The sequence below is a fragment of the Amblyomma mixtum genome, chromosome 2 (genome assembly GCF_055824585.1).
Source record: "Amblyomma mixtum isolate Tamu chromosome 2, ASM5582458v1, whole genome shotgun sequence".
Classification (NCBI taxonomy): domain Eukaryota; kingdom Metazoa; phylum Arthropoda; class Arachnida; order Ixodida; family Ixodidae; genus Amblyomma; species Amblyomma mixtum.
This window is the reverse complement of record NC_143013.1, coordinates 272,186,414-272,204,409: the sequence shown is the minus strand read 5'-3', so window position 1 is coordinate 272,204,409 and position 17,996 is coordinate 272,186,414. Positions and strand designations below refer to the sequence as shown.

General features: G+C 53.8%; 1 protein-coding gene across 1 annotated transcript; it reads left to right on the top strand.

Moving 5' to 3' along the window:
• The first annotated feature begins 5,515 nt into the window (after positions 1 to 5,515).
• LOC149364033 (uncharacterized) lies at positions 5,516 to 6,340 on the top strand. The gene has a single exon (XM_089568629.1). The coding sequence runs from the start codon at positions 5,516 to 5,518 to the stop codon at positions 6,338 to 6,340; it is 825 nt and encodes a 274-aa protein (XP_089424755.1).
• Positions 6,341 to 17,996: the final 11,656 nt, after the last annotated feature.

Below are 17,996 nucleotides of genomic sequence, written 5' to 3'. Positions count from 1 at the left end.
ATCCGCATGGCTACCAAAGAGCGCTCAACCTACCAAAGAGCACTAGCACGGACAGGCTCTTAAAATTAGGAATGCACGACACTATACAAGAACTTATAGATGCACATCGCCACACGCAGTACCTTCATCTGCCTGGCACGGAAACAGGACGATATATACAGAATTCATTAGGAATTCGCATACTCGCAGACGCTACAGACTTAATCATCCTCCCTCGCACCATGCACGCCGCACTTATCCTCAAACCCCTTGGTATGATAAGAATGCCTACACTGAAAAAACTCAAGGGCACTTTGACTGACTTAAAAGCGTAGAGTTTAAAGAGTTTTCAGCACCACTCTGACTGCCTCTGTGGCACTGGTGACGTCACCACTGGATGACGTCACTCTAATTGCTAAGCCATGACAAATTACTAGTTAACGGCAAATTGCTGATTAATGACTAAAAATTAGGGGGAGGAGCACTTTGTTGACCTAAAGTGTGGTGAGGCGAAAGCCTTTAGGGAGGTGCTGCTGCTTGTGTCACTGATGTGTGGTTAAGATGCTGTTTCGCCTCCAAGAGTGGAATGCGACAGCGTCTTGCAACGCTGCCAGGGAGTACATAACGTCATCGCCCGTTCGGCTATAAGCCTTGCTCGTCGGTAAATTGGTTTCTGAAGAAAGGAAATGTATCTGCCTATATCTCGGTGGACCGCTGAACCCCGCCGTAACATGAAGGGAGCAAGATGGGAGTGAACGAACACACCGTATCCACTAGACGCGCCTTTGTCCATTCCAAACCATCGAGCTGGCATGGCGGAGAGGTTAGCGTGCTCGTGTCGCACTCCGACCTTGGTTCGATTCCCAAACTCGACGAATTTCCTACTCGGTTTTATTTATTTGTCTGGTCTGACAAGATAGTTTAATTAAGCTAATTGGTTAATTAAGCAATTAACTAAACTCAGTCCCACTTTCGTGGAGCATCACTATACGATCGCTTTAATTAGTTGCATGGTTACTAGTCAAAGTACAATTGGCCCCGTTTCAAATTCGCGCAATGTGACGTCACGACCATTTCTACCAATTGAAAAGCGTGACATTTTTGTAGAAAACTTCTGCTTACAACGATGAGGCATCAAAGGCTTCCGCCTTAAAGGGCAACTCCGGCGATTTTTAAGCCATTTTAAGTTAATGGCTGTTTTGTGTTCCTATAAACCTCCTGTAATGTGTACGATACAAGGTTTTCAAAAGCGACCCTAAATAATTTTTACAGCAAAAAACGCACAACTCGAAACCGAAACCGGGCAGGTGCCTTCGTGCGGCATTGACTGTGACGTCACTGGCGTGTTCGCCGCGCTGTGAAGTCCCCGAAGATACCGCAACTACACTGAGCCGCGCTGTCGACATGTCTGAAAGCGCGGAGAACAGCTTTTCTGAGACTAGCGAGTCTTTAGAAGACGACTCATTCGACGATTTTGGACTGGGCGAGTCGCCTTTCAAGTATGATCAACCGCCGCGCGAGCCCGCCGAGTCATACCACAGGCCGCGTCACCTGCAGCATGGAGGCGGTCTGAACTCGGAGAAGTAATTACTTGAGTCATTTCTCGTGCATGCATTTGTGACGCAGTCGTCAGCACAAAAGTTAATGCGATGCTCTCGCTGACAGCTGTTCGTGTGGCGAGTGCCGGCCGACCCAGCCTGATGAACGAATCTGCTGCCCGCATGGTGCCGCGGTGCGCAACGTCCTCACAGGGGCATGCACCGCCAACAGACCTCTCTTTGCGAAGCTTTGTCTCGACGGCGAGCTTTGGAAGTGAGTTCACGCCATAATCCAACATACCGCTTCCTCTTGACGGCCGCGCTTCGTTCAGCTGGCCGCTGCGATGGGAGGTTGTACTCGAATAACGTTGGCACAGAATATGCCTTCAAGCGTCGGTTGAGCGAAGCCTTAGCGAGTTCAAAGCTCTCTCTGAAGTACACGCTTTCTTCATAGCAATCTGGCGCGAAACGTTCCGAGCACAAGAGGGAATGGTTCCTCGGAGACCAGTTGGCACGGCGGACAGCTCTCACCAACTTGTCGCGAAGGTGCTTATTGCTAGGAAACCTATCGTAGATCAGGCCCGTTATCACAGATGAAGAATTTGTGCACCGCACAGCACAGCAGAAGTTGCCGTGACCCATCACTCTGGCGTGCACATCACATATCAGGCACGTTGAGATGACGCGAAATTGCACAAGCGGTCGAAATAATTCCGGAGACCTCCACTACGGCACATCTTTCTTCTTTCTTACGTCGCGGTTCGGGCTGTAGTTCGGGTGTCCAATACTGCGCCATTTACTTTCCTCAAAACCAATCTTCAGTTTTCCCCGCACTGCCGACGCCAGCGCGCGCCCGACCAGCCTGACCAGCCCAACACGCCGACTCGCCAGTGACGTCGCAGTACAGGGTTGCCTGTAGGAGTTGCTCGATCAATGGGTGCCGCTCGCGTCGAGGAGCGCTTGTCTTCAAAATTCGCTTGCGGAAAAACTACGCCGCTTTCACGTGCGAAATTTTACATGAGACATCAGACTACCATATACAATGCACACTTAAAATTTCATTTCGATCGATGAACATCGAAAAATCGCCGGAGTTGCCCTTTAATACTAATTAACTGCTAATTAATGACGATTAACCTTCGCCTTTAGGAGCGGAATGCGACAGAGTGTTGTAGCGCTGCCAGGGACTCCACGGAACGCCACCACCCGTTCGGCGCGATGCCTTGCCCTTTGAACGCAACGCTTTTTGAAGAAAGGAAATGGCGCAGTAATTCTCTGTCATCTCGGTGTCCACCTGAACCGCACCGTACAGGAAGGGAGGAAGTGGGAGTGTGTGTGTACGTGTTTCTCCCTCCATCTTGTGTTATTCTGCGCAAAGTTTTCTTGAATATGTCGCTACACCAACTGGCCCAACGTTTTGCTGTACTAAAAAAAAATAGAAAGAGGGGCTGTAATGACAAAACTGAAAATTGTATTTCAGGAAAGGGAATTACGCATAACTGTCTCACATATCTCGCTGGACACCCATCAAAAGCGTGACACCTCTGCTGACAGGCTTCTGTCGACAACGATGGGGCATTAAAGGCTTTCGCCTTAATACCATCAATCCCGCCGAGTCGCGGAGCCAAAGCTCTCCATAAAGAATATCGCACTTCAGAGGATGTGCGCTGGGTGGACGCTGCGTGTGGTCCAGACCGTTCAGTAGCTGTTTGGTTTGGTTTTATTAGGGTTTAACGTCCCAAAGCAAATAAGGCTATGAGAGACGCCGTAGCGGAGGGCTCCGGAAATTTCGACCACCTGGGGTTCTTTAACGTGCACTGACATCGCACAGCACACGGGCCTCTAGAATTTCGCCTTCATCGAAATTCGGCTGCCGCGGCCGGGATTGAACCCGCGTCTTTCGGGTCAGCAGCCGAGCACCGTAACCACTGAGCCACCGCGGCGGGTCGTTCAGCAGCTGTGGCTTAGCAACCAGCAGCACACACGCTTACCTACTTCATAGACCCCCCCTGTACCCTGGAAGAAGCAGAGGAAGCAGCTATAGCAATAGCCATCACCCAAACCAATGCGGCTTATACAGTTAGCGATTCCAAAGCATCCATCCCCCCCGTGGCAGATGCGTGCATGAATGTGCACCGTAAATTCCCATAACTGTATTGAGCTCGTGCGGTTGCCGGCTCAATCTGGCAATCCCGGAAATGAGGGCTGCCGATAAAATAGCCCGAGTGTGAGTGAGTGATTGAACAACTTTATTAAGCTCTAGATTGGCTTTTGTTCTGCGGCTGTCAGGTGGCTTCGTCCATCTGCTTGTACAAAGGTCGGCTGCCCTTATTCCAGGGCTCCGCCGGAAGCTGCTGCCAGTTGTGCTCGCCGAATCAGACCTGCTTAGTCGACTCGGCGGTCGCTGGAGAGCACTCCCTCCCATTGCTCCGCACTCGGGTTTGTTATAAGCGGTACCATGCTTATCCTCTGGCATGACCACATTATGTGGTACAGCGTGGGTGGTTCTTGGCACCAAGGGCATTTGTCAGCGTATTGTGTGGGATACATTTAGTTGAGTACGTGTAGGTTCGGGTACGAGCCCGTTTGTAGCTGCCTCCACGCGACAGAGTCTTCTCTGCTAATGGAGTTGTGTGGTGATGGATACCGCTTTCTGCAGCCCTTGTAATAGTTCAGTATCGCCGAATAATCTTGGGGTACAGGTTCGTTCCCCTCGAGGTCGGCTACTTTGGATGCTCCGTAATAAGTGTACCCTCGAGCTATCTTGTCCGCCTCTTGGTTCCCTGTTACTCCCGCGTGTCCTGGCGTCCATACTATCGTATGCCTGATTGGTTCTTCGTTTGGTTGTCGTTGTGTTAAGTGGCCCCCAGAGCGGAGTATGCGGAGCGCTATGTGCCCTATTCTGCCGCGTAGGTAGTTGCGGCATACTGTTTGTGAATCTGTAAGAATTGTTAAAGACCGTTTAGATCGATAGCCCTCCGCTGCCGCTAGAGCGACGGCCGCTTCTTCAGCCTCGACTATCGTACAGTGTTCTAGTGATGCGCTGGTGATCTCGCGTAGGGTCAAGTCAATCACTGTTGTTACCGCATTGCTGTTCTGCTGCCCCGCTGTTCTGGTGTATGTGGCTGCGTCCACGTATACCGTCGTTTCTTGGGGTGCTAATGACTTTTGTAGGTATTTGGCCCTTGCCTCTCTGCGTGCTTAGCGCAGGTTGGGATCCATGTTCCTGGGTATGGGCGTTACTTTTGGTGTTTTGCGATATTCGCCCGGGATTGTTTCTGTCCTCTGTATCTCTTGAATTTTATCGGCGCGGCCCAGTTTCTTTAGAAGCTCCCTGCCAGGTGGGGTCTGCTGTAGTCTGCGCAGTTGGGAGACTAGTTGTGCCTCTCTCAATTCATCGAAAGTGTTCTGTAGTCCTAGGGCTAGGAGCTTTTCGGTTGAAGTGCTGCGAGGAAGGTGGAGTGCGGTTTTGTAGGCTTTGCGTAGGATCACGTCCGCCTGTTGTACCTCACTCTTGATGGGATTGTAGTAGGGGAGGCTGTATGTCACTCGGCTGACTACCAGGCTTCTAACCAGCTTGAGTGTGTCCTTCTCTCGCATGCCATGACGTTTGTGTGAGATGCGCTTGATCATGCGGACCACTTGTAGAGTGGATGCTTTGAGTAGTGCGAGGGTGTGGGTGCAGCGTTGGTTTGACGGTATCCACATCCCTAAGATTCTGATTAGTGTTTTTTTCTGGTATCGACTTCCCCTCGCGCTATACTGTTACGGTGCATAGTTGCTAGGAGAAGACGACGTTGTTTTGGGACGTTCGGCAGTGAACGACGACGAGGACGTGGCAGTTTGGGCTGGAGTGATTTAGCTCGGTGTGCCTTCTGACTGTGGCCTGTACCGTCTGCCGCTGGGCTAACCTCCGTAATATTTGGTGGAGGTGCGGGGTATCACACCGGGACCCTGCCCTGGACCTCCGCAGCGGTCGTCAGCTTCGAGCCATCACTATGCCGTCCAACCCACCTCCGGCCGCAGCATCACCACCAGCGCCGACCATTGTCGTGGCGCAGCCTCGCGACCCAGGCACCTTTTGTGGCACCGATGACGTCGATGTCGAGGATTGGCTCGCCATGTATGAGCGAGTCAGCAAGCAGAACCGCTGGGACGCGACGCTCATGCTTGCTAACGTTATTTTCTACCTGGCGGGCACGGCGCGCGTCTGGTTTGAGACGCATGAGGAAGACCTCACCTCTTGGGACAACTGCAAAGAAAAGCTCAGAGACTTATTTGGCAAACCAATTGGACGCAAGATGGGTGCTAAAAGAGACCTTGCTTCTCGAGCACAGTCATCTACGGAGTCATACCTCTCCTACATCCAGAACGTCCTCGCTCTGTGCCGAAAAGTAGACAGCGCCATGCCAGAGACCGACAAGGTGGGCCACATCTTGAAGGGGATTGCTGATGATGCATTCAACCTTCTTCTTTGTAAAGATTGTGCAACGGTTGACTCCGTCCTCCAGGTATGCCGGCAATTCGAGCAGGCAAAACATCGCCGTATTGCTTCTCGTTTTGATCGCCTTCCGAACACTGCGGCGACATCCTCCTGCGAAGACCTGCCAACACTGCGACAACCGTCCAATCCTGCCAATTTAACTAGAATCGTCCGCAGAGAACTGGAAGCTATGACTCCCGTCACCTTCGCCCCTCAACCGGCCGACTCTACGATTGCGCTGATCCAGGCCGTCGTTCGCCAGGAGTTTGCGAACGTGGGCCTCAATTCTGGCCTGCCGTCTGCGTCGCCCTGTTTACTTTTAACTTTAAGTCGTCGCTAGTGGGGACTGTGTGATTTTGTTCTCCTTTCCAAACTCTTAGGAGCTCGGAGAACCTATTTCATGGCCACATGGCGACCCCCAACCGGGATTTCTCGAGGGAGCGGGCACACACGTTCTCAGAACTCACTCAACAAGCACGCCTTGCCCGTCAACTCTACCCCCCCCCCCCCCCTCTTATCCCACTCCCAGCAAATCCTCTGAAGGCGACTCCAGACCCGAACTCTTCCTACCCCTCAGTTTGTATTCTACTTCCGCCCCGTTTCCCCCGAGTGCACCCTCTGCAGCGAATCGCACGCCACCCTGGACCACATCCTCTTCGCCTGCCCTGCCGTTCCTCCCTCGCAGGTACAGCCCGCCATCGGAAAATGGGAGGAATGGGAGGCCCTCCTTGCGTCGCAGGACCCGGACACGCAACTTTGCTGTGTGCACCGGGGTGCCAGTGTCATGGCCCTACGTGGCCTGGACACATGCGCGTAATGTGAGGGCTGTGCGTTGGCCCTGAGCTTGAACGATCCAAACTCGCTTGCATAATAAAGGTTTTCATCCATCAATCCATCCTGGGACACTGGACACCTTAGTCGTGCTTTAAGCTACGAAACCGATGATGAGCGGGAGTTTCGAAAGCAGAGAAAATGGCGCATAAGGTAACCCCCCCCCCCCCCCCCCCCTTGGACAGTGGACTCCTCAGTCATGCTATAAGGTACGTGGCGGTTGTGACATATGTGCGCTGGATACGTTGGCACTGACAGCGTTGCGACAGAAACGTGGCACTGAAGCCATAGGCCGCCGACGTGCATTGTGTTCACTGGCGTTGGCGTTGACACCGTTTTAGACTCCAATGATTTTCAAGGAAAGGAATTGTGGATAACTGGCTCGCTGGGTCAGTGAACTCGTGGGTGGTGAGGTACGCGGGGGGTGAGAGAGGGATGTGGGATGCATGCGTTAGCGCTGACAACATTGTGGCAGAAGGGCGGCACAGCAGGAATAGGCCGCTGCGTTCATTGGGTGAGCAAACTCTCGCTATCCACTATTTATTGCCACCTGTTAGGGTGGTAAGATCGGATCCGTCGTCGCTTCGGCGAGCGCGGCTTCGGCCGCTTATCTGTTTTTTGAGCAGCGTCCGCTCCGGCGGACGCAGTTGTTGCTGCGACGCGCGTCTTTTCTTTCCTTTTCCTCTGCTCTTTTAACCCTCCTCTATCTGCACGTGGCAGCGGTGGTGGCTTGGCTCGAGCCAGTAGCAGGCCCGTGGTAAATTGGTAAATTGGTTTTTGAGGAAAGGAAATGGCGCAGTAACTGTCTCACATATCTCGGCGGACACCTGAACCGCACCGTAAGGGAAGGGAGGAAGGTGGGAGTGAAAGAAGAAAGAGAGAAAGAGGTGCCGTAATGGAGGTCTCCGGAATAATTTCGACCACCTGGGGATCTTTAACGTGCACTGACATCGCACAGCACACGGGCGCCTCTTGCGTTTCGCCTCCATCGAAACGCGGCCGCCGCGGTCGGGTTCGTGCAATTTCCTTTTCATCCTTCTCTCAGTCACAGCAACGACAACAACAACAAGATCGGCGCGCTGCCTATCCTGTCGGGAACACACACAACGTTACAGACGCTAAGCCGCGTACAGTTGCCCGATACGCCATAGCTTTCGCTATCTACCAGGTTCAGCAGTAGTTACACCGCAGCAAATTTTCTGACAAACGTATCACGATATACAAACTTTATGCAGCATAACGCGTAGCATGAGATAAAGAAATATTCCAATGCATATGCGGTGAAAGTTGCCGCGTATCAACGAAATAGCAGCCCAATACCGAGCATTCCTTGAGGTCGCGTGAACACATACGGTTCAAGAGCATTCGGCGCCACTGGTTGTCTGTACCGTGCCAATATTGTTACGTCTTTGTCAATTGTTTTTAGTACTGCTTTCCTATTACTTCGGGAATGTGAGAGAGAGAAAAACTTTATTTCATCATGAGGAATTCGGTGCACGCCCCAGGGCCCCCGCACGACCCCACTGCAGTCAAGTGTTTATGTTCCTGAGGTCCATAACACTAAAAGCCCGGTTGGTGGCGATGGTCTGCACGGCCGGGTCCTCCGAGCGCAGCAGGGTCTCCCAGTCCTCCCAGGTCTTGAGGTTCTCTAGGTCCCGCAGAGGAGGGTCCGCCGGGCAGAGGGAAAGGATGTGGAAGGAAGAAGCGACGGGTTCTGAGCATAAGGCGTAAGCAGGAGTGAGGGAGGAGGGATGATAGTGGACTAGGTTTGGTTTGGTGGTTTATGGGGTTTAACGTCCCAAAGCGACTAAGGCTATGAGAGACGCCGTAGTAGAGGGCACCGGAAATTTCAACCACCTGGGGTTCTTTAACGTGCACTGACATCGCACAGTACACGGGCCTCCAGAATTTCTCCTCCAAAGAAATTCAACCGCCGCGGCCGGGATCGAACCCCGTCTTTCGGGTCAGCAGCCGAGCACCATAGCCAGTGAGCCACCGCGGCGGCGATAGTGGACTAGGGTAAGGGATGAGGGGAGAGTGTGTCTGTAGTTTGCGCCAGAGTGTTGCGTGTTTGTTATTTAGGGAGGTGGGGGGCGGGGGGGTAGAGATGGCGTGAGGCTCTGTAGGCCTGCGTCAGCTCGCTGGATGAGTGCATGCGCTCCTTTGTGAATCCCCGATATGAGGCCACCTGATCCCGGTTTAAAGAACCTCGGTCTAAAAGGTTGGCGGCCTCATTTCCGGGATTCCCGGAGTGCGCAGGCACCCGTATCAGCTCCACTTGGTGGGGCGGGGGTGCATCGGGCGAGTCCAGTATGTCAAAGGCAGGGACATGGACTTGGCCTAGAGCAAACTTTAGAATCGCAGTTTTAGAGTCACTTAAAATATACCGGGCTTCCGTGCGGGTGATAGCAAGTGCAATAGCGGCTTCCTCTGCAGCCTCTGGGGAGATGTCTGGAAGGAGAGGTAATGGTGAAAAACATTTATAATGCAATAAATATTTACAGAGGTGATTGGGGTAGGCCCTACTGGCCCTTTCCCCTAACAATACTAGGTGGAGCCCCTATTCCGGGGCCCCATTGGCAAGCAACGCCGCCCGCGTCCGGTGAACCAATGCCTTTTGGGTCTTTAGGTCCTGACAGCCGAGCAGGGCCGCCTCCCAGTCCTCTCTGGTGGGGTTGGGGTTGGGGGGGATGGATGGGTTTGATTGACACGCCCAAACCATGTGGAAGGTTTCAGCCACCTCCCCACAGAACTGGCACGTGCCATCAAAGGATGCGTTGAAATGTTTAAGTACCGCCGGGCACAATATAGTATTAATAAGAATTTTGATGAGGAGGCGCTCGTCAGCGCGATCCAGTCCCTTACAAGGGGCCGGGTAGCGCCGGTGCTCCTCCTTGTAGTAATCGGTGATGTGTTTGAATGTAAGGGCCAGACTGTCTGATTGAGAGTAGGCGCCCAAGGACAGGGAGATAGCCCGGGGAGAGAGTGCGCGGGCAGCCTGATCGGCCTGTTCGTTTCCCTGGAGGCCCTGGTGGTGGTGGTGGTGAAAACATTTATTAATCATAGAGAGAGGTGTTGGGGGTCGTGACCTGAAGGGTCACGCCCTTACAACCACTAGGTGGGATGCCTAGTCAGGCACACCATTGGCGTTTGCCGCAGCCCGGGCGCGCTGCGTTAAGGCCCTTTGGGCCTCGAGGGTGCAGCAACCATATGCGCCAGGCAAGCGGGGGAGCCCCGCCCAACTCATAGTTCCGACAGGCCCCTCGCGAGTCGGTGATGATGTGTTTCGACTTGGGAGTAGTGAGAGCAAGAGCAATGGCAATCTCCTCCGCGTGTGTTGCGCTGTAGGCTTTGAAAGTGAGCCCGTTGACTGTGTTTGTGTTGTGTACGGCTGCGGCCGTGTACCACACCCCGTGGTGTGGGCCGGCAACGTCCACGTAATACACATGTTGCTGGTTACCATAGTATCGCGTCAACGCTTCCGTGCGCGCCTGGCGACGACCGCTATGGTCTTCTCTGGACATGTTGCGGGGAAGGGGTCGGACCCGGAGGGTGCGTCTCCAGGGTTCTGGCACTCTCTCCCTTTCCGCAATATGGTAGTCATGTTTGATGTGTAGCCGGTCCAAGAGGCGGCGACCGGACGTGGTCTGTGCAAGACGCGTGTATTGGTTGACTAAGTGGGCTTCTCGAAGCTCCCGGAATGTGTGTACCACGCCCAAGGCCAGAAGTCGCTGGTTGGACGTGGTGACCGGGAGGTCGAGAGCCCGCTTGATGACTTTCCGGTGGATGACCTCCAGTTGGTCATCATCATGTTTGCGCAGGTCCAAGAAAGGGGTTGAGTAGAGGATTCTACTCGTTACGAAAGCATGGGCAAGCCGCAGTGCATCCTTGCTTCGTAATCCGCCCCGCTTGTTGGAGACCCGGCGGACCATGCGGCCCACCTGGTCTCCCACCGTGCGAAGTTTGGCTAGGGTGGTGTCGACTCTGCGTTGGTGGTGTATGAAGAGACCAAGGACGCGGATCTCCTTGGACTCCCGGATCGGTCCCGAGGGGAGACTGATGCAAAGCGGAGTTGTGTCCCGAGGGGAGGGACGTATGTGCACAAATTCTGATTTAGATGGGGCGCACTGGAGTCTGCAGTAGGCCGCGTAGTCGTCCACTAGGGTCGCCGCTGCTTGCAGGCAGGATTCCATGTGGCCCAGGTTACCTTGCGTGGCCCAGATTGTAATGTCATCCGCATAAAGAGCGTGATGTATCCCGGGCAAAGAGGACAATTTGGAGGGAAGATGAAGCATTGCCAAATTGAAGAGGAGGGGAGACAGGACCGCGCCTTGAGGTGTTCCCCTCGAGCCGATGGTGTATGGCCCGTGTTCCGCATCTTGTATGCGTGTGTAGGCTTGACGGTCTGTAAGAAATTGTTTTATGTAGTTGAATGTTTTGTGGCCACAGTTGGTGTTACTGAGGTGGTCCAGGATTACTTCGTGTTTGACGTTGTCGAATGCGCCTTTAAGATCCAAGGACAGGACCACCTTGTCGTTGTGGGGACATTCGACAGGATCTAAGATGTCGTGGTGAAGCTGCAGAAGTATATTCTGTGCAGACTTGTGAGGGCGAAAACCGAACATGGTGTCCGCGAAAGTGTGCTGTGTTTCGAGAAAATCGGAGAGTCTGTCGCGCACCATCGTCTCCATTAGCTTGCCGACACAAGACGTGAGGGAGATGGGGCGAAGGTTCTCCACATCAATAGGTTTGCCGGCCTTCGGAATAAAGGTCACGAGAGCCGATTTCCGATCGAGAGGGAGAGGAGTCTCTCCGTCCCAAATGCTATTGATGTATTTGAGGAGCGCGGCGTAGGCTGCGTCGGGAAGGTTGGCCAAGAGATTGACCGTAACCTTGTCGCGCCCGGGTGCAGTGCCCCGCTTCATTTTGCTTAAGGCTGCCCGGAGGTCGTGGAGTTGGAAAGGCTTGTCCAGCTCCGTGTTCTCTTCGGCTGCATACGAGAACGCCGCCTGCCGGGGGTCCTTAGTGGTGCACAGGTAGCGATCCCTGAGCGTGTGCGCTAGTTGTTTTGTCGTTCCTGTAAAGTTGTGCAAGGCCCTATGTAATTGGCGTTGGGTTTCCGTGCGTGTTTGTATTGGATCGATGAGAGCGCGGAACAGGCGCCACGTGTTGCGGCCAGACATCTGGCGAGCAGCCGCGTTGCACCGGTCCACCCAGTTAGTGTCGGCTAGCTGAGTAGCATATTCCGCTGCCTGTTGTGTGAGTTCGAGGATGCGGTTCTTTAGGCGTCTGTTATGTTTATGTTTCTTCCATCGCTTCGTGAGGCTGCGACGGGCCTCCCAAAGGTGGAGAAGGTGGTTGTCCACGTCTCTTTGTGTTTCTGTGAGCTGTATGTGCTGTTCGTGTTGTGTGAGTGTAGACGTGAGCGATCTGGACCAGGCGCCGTATCCCGACTGGAGGGGGTCTACAATATTTAGAGAGGTGCGGAAAGTCGTCCAGTCAGGGATACGAGCTTGTTTTAGTGGGCGTTTTAGGGGACGCATGTAAATGGTTGTGTTGATTATACAGTGATCACTACCTAGAGTGTCCTCTGTATTCAGCCAGTCGGCATGTCGTATGTTGCGTGTAAATGTGAGATCCGGGCAAGTATCTCGTTGAATGGAATTGCCGACACGTGTTGGGTTGGCGGGGTCAGTGTGCAGGGTGAGTCCAAGTGTGGAAAGAAGTTCCGCAAGCTTCCTCCCACGCCTGTCCTCCCGGGGGTATCCCCATAGCCTGCTCGGGGCGTTGAAATCGCCGACGATTAGGAGGGGATCCCTACCCGCCACCTGCATAGCTTGAGTGAAAATTTCATTAAACGTGACGTTCTTAAGTTTCGGTGGGCAGTAAATATTTAGAATGTGTACAGGTGGGTCAGACCGCTTTAGGGGCAGCACTGAAACCATCGTGTATGGGAAAGACGGTGTTGTGGGAAGTGTGACCTCCTGCGCAGTGTATCGCTTGTGAACAAGTATACATGTCTGCGGGTTGTGTTGAAATGTAGTGTAGTTTGTTAGTTTGGCACCGGCGCCGGGTTCCTGAAGGGCAACCACGGCGACGAGGAACTCAAAGGTCTCAAGATAGAGGCGGAGATGAGTCCGCTTCTTGTGGTCCTTGAGACCTCGGCAGTTCCACTGCGTTAGTGTAAGCGGCTGAGTTGTTCTTGCTCGCGACTTAGGGTTGGGGGCCATGGTCGGAGGCGGAGAGTGGGGTCACGTTGTTAAGACTCCCCAGTCCTCTAGTGCCCGGCGCAGACGTGCAGGAGTCTTCCGAAAAGTCAAACTCATCGGGAATAGCTCTATTGAATTTTGAGGGGTGGTTAGCGTCCCTGATGGGTCCTACGCGTTTAAGGACCCGCGGATTGTCTTTTATCCATTTTTGGATAATGTGCGTTACGGCTTGTGTCACCTGTGCGATGACACTCTCCACCTGACGTGCGATGGTATCATGGATAATTTTGGGAAGGTCAGCCAATTGTGTTTCAATTGCGGTCACCCGGGTCTCCAGGGCCACGGCGCGACTCTCCACAGGAAGAGGGATCTCCCTCTCTGTTATGTTTTCTGCCTCCTCGCTCGACGCGGGCGGAGTATGGAATTGGGATTTGAGCGAGTTAAGCTCGCTGGCTAGTTTTTCGTTTTGAGCTCGCAAGAGGGCGAGCTCGCGCTTGAGTTCCTGCGTCTCGGCGGTGCTGGTGGGGGAGGAGGGAGGAGGGGAAGGAGAGGAGGCGACCCTCGCCCAGCTGCCTACCTTGGGTTGGTTGCAGGCGGCGCTGCCAGATGAAGCGCTGAGAGCTGGGAACTCCGCTGCTCCGGGTGGTGGCGTTACTGTTGCTGTCTTGCCAGGGGGAGGCATCACGCCACGCCGTGGCGTCTTCTGGTTGTTTCGCTGCCGCCCTCCCCATGTAGCGCCGGCATTGGCTCCCTTGGGTGGCGTCCTGGGCCCTGGCTGCGGCAACTTGATGAATTTCGCGGTGCATTCGCGGGAGCTGGTGAGGTGCGGGCCCCCGCAGATTAAACAGATAGGATTGCAGACGTGGGGGGCCATCCCCTCAGTACCAAGCCCCACGTTTTGGCCACAAAGGCCGCATCTTTCCTTGACCGGGGTGGGACAGTTGTCCACCCGGTGCCCCAGTGTGCCGCAACGGTAGCACGCTGGCACTGTTTTTTTTGTACTCCTTGACGGGAGTCAGTTCTGCGTTAGAGAGAGGTAGTGCCAGGTGGGTGGATAAAGAGGAGTCCACCACAGCTGTCTTTTTAACACCCATGCAGGCATCGCCCACCCATACGGCGTCCGGCTCGGAGCCGTACGCTCGATAGAGTGCCTTCGCACGGGCTCTGCGGCGTCACTCATGGCGAGACGGGTGCATATTCCTCGCAGCGACTTTATGAGGAGCTCCTGGTGAAGAGGCCGTGAAATGGTGAGGAGGGTTGGGTCGATGGCCGGTATTCTGATTCCGAGCGAGTACAGGATATACCGGCGTGTGGAGGTTTGTGTGAGCCTGATGTATTGGGCCTGTCGGTGGGCTTCCACCAGTTGCCCGATCGTGTTGTGGAGGCCCAAGCCTAGTAATCTGTCGGTGGGTGTCATGAGGGGAAGAAGAAGTGTTACCTTGAATGCCTTGCGAATCAAGACATCCAAAGCGTTTATATCATGTTTGGATAGCTGTAGGTATGGGATACAGTACAGGTGGAGGTCCCTGGTTTGGGACCCCAGTGGCGGTGGCCGCTGCCCGGGCGCACCCGACTAAGGCTTGTTGGGCCTTTAAGTCGTGGCAGCCGAGCCGGGTCGCCTCCCAGTCCTCCCGGGTTGGGTGGGGATGGGGGGAATAGCCGGATTGAAGGGGCAGGCCCACACCATGTGATAGCTAGGTGTCAGAAGACACCGTACTACAGTGCGGGCAGCTGCCGTAAAAGGAGGGGTCAAAATGTTTTAGTGCTGCCGGGCAGCCGGCATACGCTGCCGGGCACAGCATTGTATTGGGGAAAAGGCGGAGAAGGAGCCGCTTATCCGCCTTCTTGAGGCCTTTACATGGGCGAGGGTAAAGGCGATTACTATCTTGATAGTAGGTTGCAAAATCTTTGAAGGTATAGACCGGATTAAAATCGGGTTCCTGATCGGGTGGGGAGGAGAAAACAGCGCGATGAGGGAGCGCGCGGGCGGCTGCGTCTGCTGCTTCGTTTCCTGCCAACCCCTGATGAATAGGGGCCCATATAAAGTAACTGTGCGCGGGGTCCGTATCCCGTATGCAATTTTGGTAGACTGGATAGGCTAGCAAGGGAATGAAACCTTGTTCGACGTTCCGACAGGCCCCTCGCGAGTGGGTAATTACGTATTTTTGATCGGAATGAGATGTCGCGAGAGCAATCGCGACTTCTTTGGAGTGTGTTGCACTGCGGGCCCTGAAGGTGAGGCCGTTAACTGTGATTTCATCGAAGGGATGGCCTGGTCCGTCGAAAACGTGATCAGCTTGAATCGCAGGTCGGTCATCGCCTGATGCTCATTAAAGAAATCCATGCCCAAGATCACTTCGCGTGAACATTGCCGTAGCACAACGAATGTCGCACGATAGATGCGTCCCTTTACAATCACTCGTGCTGTGAATCGTCCCGATGGCGCAGTGAGGTGGCCTCCAACGGTGCGAATTTGTGGGCCGTCCCAAGCGGCCGTGACTTTCCTCAGCTGCGCAGCGAATGTGCCGCTCATCACCGAGCACATCGGTGATGTGCTCGGTGATCGGGTCTTGTGTCGACTAGAGCGGTAACTTTCCGGCCGCGATAACCACCTCTAAATCGGATGTTCCGGCTCTTGCGTTGCACGTCGTCCTCGGTGTCGGGTCACGGCTTCGTCGTGTGTGTGAATCGGTGGTATGGCGTTTCGTCGAAACTCTTCTGCATGGCGGCGTAGTTTTGAAGACGGTTTCTGTCGTGGTCGAGGTTGTTTTAGATAGCTTTAGCACAGCAGAGATATGCTTCGGATACGTAAACCAGATTACTATATGTCTGATTCGCAAGCGCAGTGGTCCTACCCCGCCCCGCACCTGCCATTGAGCTTGCGCTGCAGGCATACGGTAATCTGGTATACGTCTCGCTAGTCCGTTCCTCCTATGCTAAATCCACTGATCTTCGTTGTCACTATCAATTCTATTATAGAAAAAATGGTCCGGATTGGCGATACATATAAGTATAAGGAGCTCCGCGCTGCCGCGGCCGACGTCAGCACTGCCGCCTACCGCGTAGAAAGCGGGGCGGACCTACAAAAGGGGCCCAAGCCGAACGTATTTGCAATAAATCCCAGCGGCGAGGGAAGAAGGCGGGCCTCTTCGCTAACTGCTACCAGTGTTTTGCGGCTTAAAGTCCGCGCCTCTCATTGCGAGTACTTTGATGCCCACCGTGACATCTGCCGGAGCTGCCAGGGGAGATCAGCGGGGCTGGAATCGCTCTTTGCTTGTTGAGCTCGAAGACGGTGTGAGTATCCGTACGGCCACCCACGCATGACCAATAGGCGGGAGAGGCCAAGATCCTTGGACGTAGCGAACGACCGTGTGAAGTTAGTCACCGTACTCTTAGGCAGCTGATTCTGCTGCCCATTAAAGGAGTCGAAGCAGTGCAAGCCAGCCGAGGAATAATCCAGACGTTGCTTTTTGATTTTTATAACTCGGTTAGCGTAGGACGCGCACACCGCTTTTCTAATAAAACCATATTATTCGTCTTGCTCTGTTTGTCAGTCACCATAGTTCGTTTCAGACCATTCAATAATCATCGTCATCATCATGACCCTGACTAAGCCCATGCAGGACAATGGCCTCTCCTGTGTTTCCATTTAAGCTTGTCCTGTGCCAGCCGCCACCTTATCCCTGTAAACATTTTAACCCCATCCACCCAACTAACTTTCTCCCATCCCCTGCTACGCTTGGCTTGTCTTGGAATCCAGTCTTCCCCTCCGTTTTTCCCCGTTTCACAACACAGCTGTTAATGGCTCCTTTCCGGTTCAGCTTCAGTTCGTATTCAGAAGACGCACCAAGTAAGAATTGCGTGACTGATCTAACGCTTCTGATTGGTTCTCAGAATCATGGCATCATCCCTCATGTGACCTCTAGGACGCCTCTTGTTGGTTCTAAGAATCTGTCACTCACTCGACATCTACCATGCCTCTGACTGGTACTCTGAATTCATGACGTCGCCACCGAAAATGTATAAAATGGCGCTCGCCTCCACGTCATCAATTCACTCTTTCCAGTGCCATGGAGCCGCTGGCAGGTGCTATTTTCTCTGCAGTTCCAGCCAAGTACGCCCGGCCGCTAATGCAAATGCTCTCCACCGGCACCGCTGGGACAGAGCTGTTAAAACTGAAGAAGCAGAAGGCAAGCGCCGACGTTGACAATGTCATGCTATTCGAGCCGCTGACGTGGAATTGAAGCGTCCTTGCAGCGCCAACAACTTCTTCCTTTATTCGCAAAAATCACGCACAACAGCCGCGCTTTGTTAACTCATTTCCTGGCATTGTAACTGTCCTGCGAGTTTTGTTTTCTCATGGTTGTTCATAACACCTGCCGACCCTCTACTTATGAGCCGTCCTTTATCTTCTCACCGTGTGTGGCTGCAGGGAAATGATGTAACGTCTTAGTCTTAAGCGCGAGTGGATAGGACCCACCCACTTCGGCACCCAACTACGCGCGGTTTTAGTGCGAAAGCAATACTACGCCAGGTTTCGAGCCTTCAGCGTAGCGTGGTCCGATAGTTACGCTTTACACCACGTGACTACTGACGTCATACTAGCGCGAGAGCTGGGCTACCAAGTCGGCTCTTCACCGTAGCGTGGCTCGTAGCCACTCCGGGCGTTTCGCGCTTCTCCCACCAGGTGCGCTGTGGTCTACAGGTGGTGCGACGTCATAAGCGAGGAGAAAGATAGGCTACTCAACCCGATTCGTCCTGTGGGCAGTAGACGCGGCGCACTGCGTTCCTTCTTTAGACGCGGCGCGCCGCGTTCCTTCCGTTACAGGCGCTGCGCTCGCTTTCGCAACCTACCAGGCTTAATCGAAGCTAAGCCCCCGCCAATTTTTTTCCCTCCACATCGTTCCTCTTTTTTTATTCTTTCCCTTATCTCTCGCTTTCCTCGAAGTACGGTAA

Bases quoted from the DNA above. Each gene is read 5' to 3' on its own strand.
- LOC149364033 (XM_089568629.1), top strand. From the start codon at position 5,516: ATGCCGTCCAACCCACCTCCGGCCGCAGCATCACCACCAGCGCCGACC.